The sequence below is a fragment of the Chiloscyllium plagiosum genome, unplaced genomic scaffold (assembly GCF_037043375.1).
Source record: "Chiloscyllium plagiosum isolate Xiang-an unplaced genomic scaffold, Cpla_swu_hap1 HiC_scaffold_17, whole genome shotgun sequence".
Taxonomy (NCBI): Eukaryota; Metazoa; Chordata; class Chondrichthyes; order Orectolobiformes; family Hemiscylliidae; genus Chiloscyllium; species Chiloscyllium plagiosum.
The window spans coordinates 29,680,282-29,694,792 of NW_028270155.1; the positions used below are offsets into that span (position 1 = coordinate 29,680,282).

At 38.7% G+C, this 14,511-nt stretch overlaps 1 protein-coding gene across 2 annotated transcripts in view; it reads right to left on the reverse strand.

Annotated features, from left to right (window-relative positions):
- The window catches only part of wwp2 (WW domain containing E3 ubiquitin protein ligase 2), a 204,434-nt gene that overhangs the window by 47,910 nt on the left and 142,013 nt on the right, over positions 1-14,511 (reverse strand). For both annotated transcript variants that reach the window (XM_043706703.2, XM_043706701.2), the window contains exon 10: positions 11,623-11,797. In XM_043706703.2, the coding sequence (XP_043562638.1) occupies positions 11,623-11,797 (175 nt within the window). The remainder of the gene's footprint in view (positions 1-11,622; positions 11,798-14,511) is intronic.

Genomic DNA, 14,511 nt, shown 5'->3' on the forward strand with positions numbered 1-14,511 from the left:
TAAATTAAAATTTGTTGCAAAAATTAAACTAAATTTATTTTTGGCACTTACTGCTCCAAATCTTGCCGTCATGATTTAAATCTCAGTGTTTGGTTTAGAAATGTTGCTCCCCTCCAGCAGTTGGAGCTTCATAAGTTGATAAACATCTATTATATATAGAGGACCCAAATCCAATTTTAAATCAAAATGAGACAAGTTCTGGGCAGTCCCTGATCTACCCATGAACTATAGTGGAAATGGCTTCTCAGATCCACTGTATATGTACTTAAATGAGGCACTTATTGCAATTTATTGGATAGTAAGATTGTCTTTTTAAAAATTCTTTCCCAAGATGTGAGCATCATCAGCAAGTTCCCCTTTTGCTGGTCATTTCTACTTGTCCTTAAGGTGTTGGTGAACATCTTCTTGAACATCCACAATTGTGTTATGCAGAAAGTTACAAGAGATTTATCCAATAATAGGACAGGTGTAGCAATATAATTCTCAGACAGTATAGTGTGCAATTTGGAGATGTTTGCCTGCATATGTTGTCCTTGTGCTTCTGGTTGGTCAAAATTGTAGGTTTGAAAGGTGCTGTTCAAGAAGCTTTGGTAAGTTGCTGCAGTGTGCCATTACTGGAGGGAGTGAACTTATAGATGGTGGATGAGGTTTGTACTGAGCCTTTAGAGTAGTTTTTGACTTGCCTGCATGAATGCAGCTAAGTCGAAAGTATTCTATCATTGTGCTTTATTCTATTCTATTTGTGTCTTGTGGAATGGTGGACAGGTTACAGCGAGTGAGTGCTGAGTTAGAACCACAGAATTTCCAGTCTGTTGTAGCTGCAGTATTTAAATGGTTGGTCCAATTCAGTTTCTGTAGTGTAGGTAGTAATAGGGAGATACCTAGACACTCTCGTTGGAAATTGTCATTGCCTATGACTTGCATGGTTTTCTGGGAAAGTATCTAGATTCTAGATTGCTTTTTGAACATTTATTCTGCATTATCATCCTTTTTTCTTAATTATGGTTTTACCTATTCTTAGTTTCATACACAGAAAAGAAAAAATGTAACAGGAAATATAACAGAAGTAGCAGCTTAAACAAGCAGCAAAGAATCTTGCAAAGCTGCAAATCTGAAGTAACCTAGTGATGCCCATGCCAGGCACTTTCTTGAATCCAGTGAAAGACCAGTGTTGAATGGGAGCTATGTTTTCCAATCAGGTTATCATAAACTTTGACAGACTTCTACAATGGAATCTACTGCCTGCTGAATACAGACGCTATATTTTGGAAGGGGCTGTCAAATTCATACTGCCCGAACATTGTTGTACACCAGAATCCAGCCATTGGGAATTGTCACCAGAAAAGCTACCATAATCAATTACTAGAAATTTAAAGAAACAACACCACATTTGTCTTTATCCAGGTACTGATATGATGACAGGATTCATTTATCCTGCAAGCCTCAACTATCCCCTAACATTCTACTCTTTCAGAATGCATCTAGATGGCTAATGGTGGAGGGGATTACTTCCCATAGAGATGACTAAGAACACCCTTCTTTAACCCAAAATTGTCCAAGTCTTAGATATAACATAGCACTGTAGCCAGGGGACTACCAGGATAATTATTGAATGCACCCTGGAGAGGCCAAGACAGGATTAATTTTTCGATCAGTATCAATGGATTGTCCGCAACATACCCCAGCCAGAGTTTCTTGCTTTGTAATGATATGTGGTACAATGCATAACTTGGCATTAAAGCGATGTGCATTTGGACGAGGCCATGGAAAGCAGTAGTGCTCATTACAGAATCTAGACCAGGTTGAAGGAGAAAAAGCAGGAAGAGAAGGTCCACTTCAGATCTTGTATTAAGAAATCTGAGGACTCAATGATTCCAGAGACGAGATAACTTTCCTGTTCTGAAAAGTTATATTGAGTCCTTCTGCACTGCAAATCTCCTCATAAACTTCACCATTCCCTTTATTTTGTATGAAAGAACACAAAGCCTTCATTTTGCATGAAAGAACACAAACTATCCAAAACATTTCTATGCCAATGATAATAATATTGCTGCTATTAAACCACAATGAAAATTAAAGCGCAAAATGTTACACATGATGAATTTACTTACAAAAGTCATGTCTTTATTCATTTCTTACTCGAGTGTTTTTATTCCTTTGGTAACCTCAGTAAAGTAGTAGAAGGCTGCTGTTTATTATATTGAGTCCCTTGAGATGCCGCAGCCAACAATTTAAGTGCTTGGGATTGTGAGAAGTGGATTATAGGTTATAAAATCTTGGAAGTTGCTCGGTAGGTTGCTGACTCAGACTATAGTGGATAATGGTTCAGAGAATGGAAAACCAATAGATATGATTGCATTATGACAGGGACCAATATATTTGTCCTCTATCACACCATTGCTAATCCCATGCATGTAAGACTCACTAATCCCATGAATCTCTGATTGCAAGTGATTTGACTTTTTAAAAACTTCATCTTTTCAGTCCATTAATCAGTCCACTACTCAGGGTCTCTCAAATGTGGAAACCATAGCATGATTGCAGTCCTAAAATTTCAGAAAAGTTGCAAAGACCTATACTTTCTTAGAGAGTTTAGCTGAGTATTTCTGGAAGTGATCACATTCTTCAAAGTAGATAGCAGGGTGCTGATGCTGCACTTTAAGTTGCACAACACAGGCTAGAGACTGACACCTGCACACTTCCAACCAGAAATCTTAAAACTTTTACAATATTTCATGTGGTGCCTCACATATTCTCAGGAACTGAACTCTTCATCTCTGTCACAGATCACTGTAGTGCAGAAAGAGGCCATTTGGATTGTCATGTCTGCACTGGCTCTGGAAAAATTTTAGCAGTGCCAATTTCCTGTCTTTTTATCTGCAACTAACACATTGTGTTATTTAAATAATGATCCTGTGCCCTCTTATATGCTCAAAAAACCACACTTTCAGACACTGCACTTCTTACCTAACCTAAGTTTTGTACGAAAATAAATTCTCACCTCACATTTGCTTCTTTTGCAAAATGCATAATAATGTCCCTGTGCATATACTCTACGTCTCAATTAATGAAGCCCAGAATACTGTATGCTTTATTAACCACTCTCAATACTCATCCAACCACATTTAATGACATATACACACAGGTTTCTCTACTCCTGCAAAACCTTCAGAATCAGGACCCTCTATTACAAGTCTCCTATGCTTTGTGTGATCTGCAAACTCATCAGCAGAGCTGAAGAAGGGTCACTGGACCGAAACATTAACTGTCCATAGATGTTGCCAGACCTGCTGAATTTCTCCAGAACTTTCTGTTTTTGTAGGAAGAGGATCTTGCAGTCTGTTCAAAATGTCTCCAATGCTGACCCTGCTGTCAGTATCTGGTATTGCCCAGTCATACTGGGTGTTTAATCATATGCAAATTCCTCTGGTTTATTTAGTGATGATGATTGCTTGTGCCTGGAAACAACTGTGTATATAACACTGCATTCACAGAGTATTGTGGCGCAGTGATACCTCTGAACCAGGAAACCTGATGTATCATAACATCTCTAAACAGGCTGTGTGCAAATACTGCATCCATTCTTTGGTGGATGTGTTTTGCCATGCAGAGCTGTTCTGCTATCAAGTAGAATGTAGGAAAGAAAGAGAAAAAAGACAGAAGTTAGAATAGCAGATAAAGGCAAACATCTTCAAGTAAAAGTTGTGAATTTTGCTGAAGTAAACAAAGGATCACAAACAATATGCCAGGCATCCTACTCAAGCAAGTTGCCAGATTGGTCTTTGTCCATGATATAAACGATCAGATGTTGCTGCAAAACTCTATTCCTCTTTGCTGTTTAAGGTTGTGGTGCCTCTTCAAATTGAACTCAAATCCGGATGAAGTAGATCACAGTGATCTGTCAGGCGCTGCTATGTTATGACCTTGGAGTTGTTCTTGCAGTTTCTGGGAAACATCTGTTCCATCCATACCCTCATTTCCTCCACCAGAGGTTTAAAAAAAAAATCAGCCAATCACTTAACTGCACTACAGCAATCTTCCCCAGTCTTCTACAAGCAAACATTATAGTGGAAGAGTGCTAGCTGTTTTAGAGGTGCATCCCTACTTGAAATAGGTCTGCAGAGTTGTGTCAGAAGTTCCATTTATCACGTAGACAGGCAGCCAGTCAAATGGAATTGCACAGGTCATATGCCAAGAGCAACATCAATGTCTGCTGCCTATATGCACACTCCCCACTCTAACCACTGCCCAATTCATCAAGTGTTATAAATTGAACTAAAATTTGTGCTGAAACACTAAAACTTTATAGAAACCAGGGGGTTCTTTCCTTTTCTTGAACACTGCTGCATTTAATAAGTTATCTCAATTACAGCATTACAGGATTTTAAAAACATCCACTTTCATGGAAAAGTTACCAAAGAATGTTGGACATTTTGCAGTTAGACTTGGATATTCCATCTTCAAAATATAAGCTTGTATGGTTGGCACATTCATGGTTGAATAAATAAGTTCCAAAAGGTTTTCAGTTAGGATGTTTTCCAATATCCCAGCTTTTGTCCATTAAAGAATTAAGAAGGCAAACTTTGAAGAAATCAAGAGTAAAATAAATGTTCCTTGTATTTGACAGACAGTTGTCAGATTTTGATTCTCAACTTCTGGCAAGGACAACTTCACAAGTAAGTGGGTAATAAATGTCAGAACACATCTGACTTTTATATTTCTGGACTTTCATTATCATTGTTTGCCAATTCTCAAGAGGGTTTAACAATTAATGGCTGGGAGAGAGGAGAGTTAAAAATTAAATGCAAAATTGATACAATTTTCCTCAGGAAATCAATCCCAAACTTTTTATCCAGTATCTTGAATAAAATGTATGATTAATGAGGCAGCTTTTGAACTCTGGATGCAGAAATACAAGATAAGAATTTTCCATTTCCCTTTGCTTGTAACAGAAATATGCCTCAGGAGTCCTGCAATTACTTGTGTTTACCAATATTTAGCATTAATTTTCTGAAAAATACCATTTTGGAGGAGTAAAAGGGGTTAGAAAGGAAATTGGTTGCTCAGACATTTACTTCTGAAAGAACAATTTCCAAAGATTATCACAAAATGCAAGTTCTTAAACTATTTTAATTCAAAAATATAAATTTGAGCAATTGTAAATCAATTATCAGGTATTTTATGCAGCTTCTTGAAAAGATTTTCAGCATTTTGAGCTTCATTCCCTCTAGCTCCAAAGAAACATGGTTACTGCAATTACTTTTTTCAATGGAGTAGTCACTGAGAAACATGATTGTGGAAATAGAACATAGAACAGTACAGCACAGTACAGGCCCTTTGACCCTCAAGCCATACCAAGAAAGTAAAGTAATGCCATGCTAATAGCAATTGCTACGAAGGTGCACAAGTTCATGGCCTCCAGTGGTATATCATTCCTCTCATCTGTGTTCACCTTCAAATGCTTTGTCAGAAATAAGAACATAAAACTGGAGTGCAAGTCAAATAGTACTCCTTGCAAGCCATTCACCATAACCACAAAGAAATTTATCCAAAAATCATCTCGTTTCAAAGGTGTTAAAACTAACTAAGCTGTTAGCAAAAGGAGTGATTTGGTCACCAAGACACAAGTGTAATGGACTCAATGTCCTCCTTCTGCATGACAATAATTCTGTAAAATAGCACACAGTGAAGCATGGTGTCTGAGTTGCAACATAACTCTTAAATTAAACACTTTCAAACTTCTATTGGAAGCTTTTTCCACAATTAGTAGATCAAAATTAAAGTGAAAATGATTTAAAAGAGAAACAGAATAAAACTACATCTCAAATCTTCTAAACCAAAGGAAATGTACAGTAGTATGTACAACTCAGCAACATTGATCATAATACAACTGAGCAGAAATAAATAATAAGCAAAATGTACCTAAGGGGTTCAGCTTGTTATTGCATCAGAGCTCAGGAATATAATAGGAGTAGGAGTTGGTTATTTGGCCAGTCGAGCCTGTACTACCTTACAATATGATCACTGATTGCATCTCAACAACATAATCTTGTATTATCCTTATACCGATTTATACCCAAAAATATAACAAAATCTCCCTTGAATATGCTCAACAATGGAGTATCCAGGGCTCTGTTGCTGAGTAGAGAATTCCAAAGATCCACACTCTTTCCACTCATCTCAGTCCAAAATGGCCAATCCCTTGTTGTGAGAGTAAGTTCTAAACTCTTAGTGACAGAAAACATCCTCCCAACATCTGCCTTAAGAGGTTAAATGTTTCAATAAAATCACCCATGATTCTTCTAAATTGTTGGTAGAAATCTCTCCTCAGAATAAAATCCTCCCAAATCATATGAATTTTCACAGTGACCCTGTCCTGCACAATATGTATATTGTTCCTTTGGAAGTGACTATAGTTCAGCGACAGAGTGTGTAACTAAAGATCAAGAAACATCTGGTTCAAACCTAGGTGTGCCTTAAGAGATGTGGTTAATTCAGGTTCTTGTGGTAGAATGGCAATGTTCCTACCGGTGGGCTAGGGAGGCCAGGTTCAACTTCTATTTGCCCCAGAAGTGTGTCTTAACATGTCCAAACAGTGTGATTAAACACATTTATTCATTCTTTGGTAGGAAGGAAGGTCAGAAATGTACACAGTATTCTAGTTGCCATCCAATCAAAGCTCCATTCAAGTGCAGTAAGACATCTTCACACTCACATCCGAAAACTTTTTGCTGTAATTTCAATCTCACACCTTTACATCACCAGGTCTTTTTGTAATTGTGGTAATCAGTCTATAATTTTCCACCCATTCAAATAAATGTTGAGAAACTGAAAGCAGAGAAACAAAGAACCAGCCAACGTTTTTCTATTTTCTAATGCTACCTTAAACATAAGTGGATCAAAACATGACCCAATAGAACCATGCTCATAGTGGCAACACCCATTACACCAAACTGCCTTTCCTCAACAGACTACACTTTTTAACAAGTTTCAATATCTCCTTTGTTCACTAATGCAGACTGGACAACCAATGCATTCCACAGTCTACTATACCACCGCAAATATTTATTTTATAATAAAGGTTCTGTAGCAACCAAAAAGACTAAAAGAAAACTTGAATATTGTTTTCTTTCTCAAATATTAAAAAGTAAACACAGCAGAATCCTATTGCACATACTATGTCATGCCAGATAAAATCTGCTTGAATAAAATCAGACTTGACAGCTTGAAAAACCTACCTGTTTGAAGGAAAACATATAACTCGGACTGCAATTTGTAATTATACTTTCAAAATGGGAATCCACTATTATGCTGCAGATCCCCAAGCATCCTTGATTTGGCTATCAATTAAAATCTCAGTTTTAATCATAAAGGTGAAATAACAAGAGGGCAAATAATAACAGATGAAAGCATTCTCTTGAGGTGAAGATAACTATAATTTTCATTTTTATTTTGGTTACTGATATATTTATTTCTTTGAAGTTACAAATTGCATTTATTGCAACACATTTTTCTGATGTTCTAGGAGGAGAGCCATATCACGTTATATGATGAAAATGGATAGCAAAACTAAAGAAAAATATTCACATTACATATGAACGTACAAAATCAGTTTGCAATGAGTTCATTATATGCTACTAACTTCCAGTACAAATGCTTCTGTTGGCTAACTATTCTTTTGTGAAATATATTATTATTTGGACAGCTTAGTTATTGCCAGTCTCGATATCAGCAACAATCATAGAATATCTTTACTGTTTCTGTCTAGACTGAATTTATACCAACATCCAAAGATAGATGTCCAGTCAACCAGCCCTCAATATCCTCAGTTGACCGACTGTGGCAGCCATCCAAGAAGCCTCCACCAAATGTTGACAATAATAATGAGTAATCCAGAAGACAAATTGCAGTCAGTCAATCAGTAGCAACATAATAAGACAATGTGTGAGGTATCTGAATCTGTCACAAAAGTAGATTGCAAACAAAAAAAGCAGTACTTGGCTACTAAGAAAGTTTGATTTTCTAAAACCACTTGAACAATTTTGATAATTAAGTAAAATAACAGGATTGCAAAAAGTAGTTTGATAGCTCTAGGTATTTTTTTCCTCCAAGAACAGCAACGACAAAAGCAAATTTGAAATTCAAGATAGTGAATGGAATGCTGTGGAGAAGAATGAAGGAAAAAGAAAACACCTATTAGATTAGTTGATACCACCAAAGAAATGAAAAAAAAAAGACCTGTAGGTGTACAGCCTTTATTTTTTAAAATCTAGCACAAATTTAAAAAGGCACCAGGCAAAAGCAAGATGGAACAAAATAATTCAGTTAAAACATGGCAACGAGAAAACTTAACAAGAAAAAGTGAGCTTGCTGTGGAATGTTCACAAATTAGGAAGCCAGATACAACAGAAGGTGAAGGTGTTATAACAGTTTATTAATCAAAAAAATTACAATTATAGTCTAAGACAGCAAAGTACAGGAAGGCATGAGGATAGAAGGAAGGAAATGTTTAAAGGCAAGCGACTTCATTTTATGTGTGATATTCTCAGGCTACCACTAGACTTCAAGAGTAAACCCCAGGAGGAACTGGGGAACAACACAGTCAACAATATCAATGATATCATAGAGCGACAACCACTTAAGGAAAGCAAAGATATGTGGATACTGGATGGATCAAGGGGAACAGGAAATTGAGAGAGATGGCGGGCCAATTAAATATTTATTTCATTCAGCTTCACAAAGGAGGGTACAAACAACATCTCAAAAATGTTGTGAACACAGTGCATGGGACTAACTGACAAAATCGGTTAGTAAGAATGATTTGGAGATGCCGGTGTTGGACTGGCGTGTACAAAATTAAAAATCACACAACACCAGATTATAGTCCAACAGGTTTAATTGGAAGCACTAGCTTTTGGATCACCGCTCCTTCACCTGATAAAGGAGCGGCGCTCCAAAAGCTAGTGTGCTTCCAATTAAACCTGTTGGACTATAACCTGGTGTTGTGTGATTTTTAAGTTAGTAAGAAAATGTTGTTGGGGAAACTGATGGGATTAAAAGGTTGATAAACCTCTAGGATCCAATAATCTATCTTCCAGAGTACTGACGTAATTAGCTCCAGAAATAGTGAATGTACTAGCGGTCATCTCTCAAGATTTGATAGAATTGAGCAGTTACTATGGATTGAAGCATTATTGATGTATTCCTATTATTTTAAAAAGGGGTAGAATCAAAACAGGGCCTGACACTGATAATGAGGAAAATACTAGAATCCATTATAAATGATTTAATAGCAAAGCATTTGCAAAAATGTGACAGGATTGGATAAGCTGCATCGATTTACAAAAGGAAAGCCACACTTGTCAAATCTACTGGAATTTTTTTTTTGAGGATCTAACTAGTAAAGTTAATAAGCGGGAGCCAGTGGATGTGGTTCAGAAAGCTATTGATAAGGTTGCACGTAAGAAATTAGTATGTAAACTTAAAGCACATCGAACTGGGGACCAGTGTACTGACATCAATAGAGGACAGGTAAGCAGACAGGAAACAAAGTAAGAATAAATGAGTCTTTTTCCAAGTAGCAGGCAGTGATTAGCGGGGTACGACATAGATCAGAGTTGGGACCCAAACTATTCATGATGATTTAGATGAGGAAACTAAATAGAATACGTTCAAGTTTGGAAAGCTGGATGGGAGGGTGAGATATGAGAAAGATACAGATGCTTCAGCTTCATTTGGACAGGTTGAGTGAGAGGGCAGGTGCTTGACAGATCAAGCCTTATGTGGATAAAGGTGAGGTTATCCACTTTGGCAGCAAACAGTGATAGATTGAGAAAGGGGAAATGCAATAAGATCTGGGTGTCCTTGTACACCGGTAGCTCATAGTAATCATTTTGATGTAAAGTTAGAAATCACACAGCTCCAGCTTATAGTCCCAACAGGTTTATTTGGAAGTAGAAGCTTTCAGTAGCTAGCTACTGATGAAGGAGCAGCGCTCTGAAAGCTTGTACTTCCAAATAAATCTTATCAACTATAAACTGGCATTGTATGATTTTTAACTTTGTTCCCATCCCAGTCCAACACTGGCACCTCCACATCATGTGGATGCAGGAGGTGGTGAAAAAGACAAATGGTATTTTGGCGTTCATAGCGAGAGGATTTGGGTTCAGGAGTAACTGCTGCAACTGTACAGGGACTTAGTGAGACCAAACTGAAGTGCTGTGTGCAGTTTTCATCCCATTATCTGAGGAGCATGTTCCGACTATGGAGAGAGTGCAACAAAGGCTTACTAAACTGATTCCTGGGATAGCAGGACTGACATAAGACAGACTGAATCGGTTAGGACTATATTCACTGCAGTTTAGAAGCATGAGAGGAAACTTTACAGAAATGTATAAATGGTCAGGGAGTACAAAACCATGCATCACAGTTTAAGGATACGGGGTAGACCATTTAGGTCTCTGATGAGGAGAACTTTTCCTCACCCAGCGAGTGGTTAGCCTATGAAATTCTCTCTGCCACAAAAAGTGGTTCTGTCCAAAGCAATGAATATTTTCAAGAAGGAGTTAGATATAATTCTTAGAACTAAAGGGATCAAAGAGTACAGGGAGAAAGCAGGGATAGGATATTAACTTGAAGATCAATCAATCATATTGCAGCAGGCTCAAAGGGCCAAATGGCCTACTGCTGTTCCTATTTTCTATATTTCTAAGATTTGTGTAAGAAACAATAGAGGTACGAAAACATGAATAGTCCCTTATTCACTAACATCTGATGGGTATCCAAGACAAATTCACGGTATGGATAACATTTTACTTCAAAAGGCTACACCTCAATAAATTTAACCATTAGACTGAATGACATCCCCTTCAAAACCTGCTGAGCGAGTAATGAATCATATAAAATATCAAAATACTATGTAGTGTTATGCAATGCTTGATCCACAATTCTGCATCTTTACTTTCATTCCCTTAAAATGAGCAAAGCTTTTCCTATCAAGAGAAATATTGGAGGATCAGTCTGCTTCAGGTTGTTCTCAATCACATTAATGATAGGATAGATATACATAGGAGTTCTTGTGGTGAAGTATCCCTATCTTTGAGTCAGGAGACCAGGTTCAAGTCCCACTTGCTCCAGAGATGTGTATTCATCATTTAACAAGGTGACTAGAAAGTATCTGGAATGAAGGTCTAGGAGCAGGTAATGTGATTGACTTCTCAGTTCCAAATGGTATGGATTATGAAGGCTCACAAGGTTGAACAAATTATGCTAATATATTTAGATATAGTATCATACTCAGTTATGCTAAATTTCTCAAGATTACAACTGCAGCATTTGCTCAAAATCAAGTCTAATATTTTGCAGTAACTGATTTTTCAGCTTACTAAGGAGATAGATAACGCAGAAAAATTCCACCAGTTCTGTACATACTTTTCACTCAATTTCAAAAATAGAAAATCCATTGCTTACTTTCATAGAGTGCAAATAATAAAAATACTGAATATGATCCAATATAGGGAAAAAGAAATGTCAAGTGCTTCAGAGTTAAAAGCAAAAGGCAATATGTAAAATGCATAAGAACATGAAGAAAATAAAATTATTTAAACTCACACCTCATCTTACCTGGTATAAAAACCTTTGGTTGAAGTGCTGCATGGCTCCCTGAAGTTGATTCCTTTGTGACTGCCACTGCTCAAAATTTCGAACAGATTCGGCTGTTGGCCGTTGCCATGTTGTTGTCCGAGTATTATGGTCCACGTAATAAAACCTGCCGCGTTGATCTACTCGTTTTTCCCAACTTTAAAAATGAAGAATTCACAATTTAGAGTGACTTTGGAGCTCTAAAATAAAAACAGGAAGTGCTGAAAATATTTAGGTGGTATGGCAGTATCTGAGATAGAAACAGAGTTAATACTGAGTGGAGTGACTCTTCTTCAGAACATTGGATTTGAAATGTTAACTCTGTTTCTCTTTCCACAGAAGCTGCTAGACCTGCTAAGATTCCCCAGCATTTCCTGTTGTTCAATTTCGGAATTCCAGGATCTGCAGTATTTTGCTTTTATTGAAGACGTTTAATACAATACTGAATTATGCTAAATTATAATCTATCGCAGGAATTTGATCCATTCCAAAACATGAAATGAAATGTATTAAATGTTTAATGCTGTTTTCAACCGAGAAACCTCATCAAAATGGCAAAACACAATTTCACCATAGAAAATGACAATGCAAATCTGATATTGAGGGTTTGATGTCGTCAAATTGATTTTAAAGGACAGTACATGATCAGGGAAAGGACGAAATGGAGAGATAAAGAACATAATATTGAAGATTGGGGAAAGTTCCATTCACAACAATCATGGCAGCATTAATGAGACAAAGACAACAGTATATGCAATGAAGATTGATTCATTGCACTTGAAGATATACAATCAAGTTCTGTATCGAACAAGAACATCTCACCACATAAATCTTTTTGACTCCTGCCAAATAGTATAAGAGGTTTTAGAAAAACTTGAATATTGAAACAGCATTGATGTCTTAAATCAGATTTGAGTGACTGAGTGTTTTTAGTGGAGGGAATGTATGCTAGCGCGTGTGGTGCCAATCAAGCAGACAGCTTTGTCCTAGGTGGCGTCAAACTTCTTGAGTGTTTTTGGAGCTGCATCTATCCAGTCAAGTGGGGAGTATTCCATCACACTCCTGTCTGGTTCTGTATAGATGGGTGACAGCTTTGGGGGAGTCAGGAGGTGAGTTACACGCTGCAGTACTCCTAGCCTCTGACCAGCTCTTGTAGCCAGTGAATTTATGCGTTTGAGTCCTGTTTAGCTTCTAGTTGATGAAACCCTCAGGATGTTGATAGTGGAGGATTCAGAGATGGTAACAGCATTGAACATCATGAGGCAAGGGTTAGATTGTCTCTTATTTGAAATGGTCATTGCCTGGCATTTGTGTGGTACGAATGTTAGCACTTGTTAGTCCAAGTTTGGATATTGGCTAGATCGCCACTCGTAGCAGCAGCATGTACAAGATGTACTGCATAAATTCACAAAAGATCCTTAGTCGACACCTTCTAAACACACAACCACATCCATATAAATGGACAAAGGCAGCAGATACATGGAAACACCATCTCAAAGTTTTACTCCAAATCATTCACCATCCTGACTCAGAAACATATCGCCGTTCCTTCACTGTTGCTGAATCAAAATCATGGAATTCCCTCTCTAAGGACAAAGTAGGTCTACCTATAGCATATGGACTGCAGCAGTTCAAGAAAGTAGCTCACCACTACCTTCTCAAGGGCAACTAACATGGGCAATAATACTGGCCAATCAGTGAGGCCCACATCCCACAAGTGGATAATTTCAACATGAACTACTTCAGTATCTGAAGAGTCATGAGTGGTGCTGATTATTGTGCAATCGTTGCTGAACATCCTCACTTCTGACCTTATGATGGAGGAAAGGTCATTGATGAAGCAGCTGAAGATGGTTGGGCCTAGGGCATTGCGCTGAGGAACTCTTGCAGAGATGTGCTAGAGCTGAGATGACATTCTTCTAACAACCACAACCATCTTTCTACATGCAAGGTGTGACCCCAACTAGCAAAGACATTTCCCCCACATTCCCATTGATTCCAGTTTTGCTAAGACTCTTTGATACTACAAATACTGCCTTGATGTCAAGGACTATCACTACCACATAGGGTATGTGGAACAATCCATCTTCCGCAACTACACTGGCCCCACCCCCCATCTTTTTCTTCGCTACATTGATGACTGTATCGGCGCTACCTCGTGCTCCCACGAGGAGGTTGAACAGTTCATCCACTACACTAACACCTTCCACCCCGACCTCAAATTCACCTGGACAGTCTCGGACTCCTCCCTCCCCTTCCTAGACCTTTCTGTTTCTATCTCAGGCGACCGAATCAACATGGACATCTACTACAAACCAACCGACTCCCACAGCTACCTGGACTACACCTCCTCCCATCCTGCCCCCTGTAAAAACGCCATCCCATTCTCCCAATTCCTTCGTCTCCGCCGCATCTGCTCCCAGGAGGACCAGTTCAAAATACGTACAACACAGATGGCCTCCTTCTTCAAGGACCGCAATTTCCCCCCCGACGTGGTCGACGGTGCCCTCCACCGCATCTCCTCCACTTCCCGCTCCTCCGCCCTTGAGCCCCGCCCCTCCAACCGCCACCAGGACAGAACCCCACTGGTCCTCACCTACCACCCCACCAATCTCCATGTACAGCGCATCATCCGCCGTCACTTCCGCCACCTCCAAACAGACCCCAGCACCAAGGATATATTTCCCTCCCCTCCCCTATCAGCTTTCCGTAGAGACCACTCCCTCCGCGACTCCCTTGTCAGATCCACACCCCCCACCGACCCAACCACCACTCCCGGCACCTTCCCTTGCAACCGCAGGAGGTGCAACACTTGCGCCCACACCTCCCCCCTCACTTCTCTCCAAGGCCCCAAGGGAAACTTCCATATCC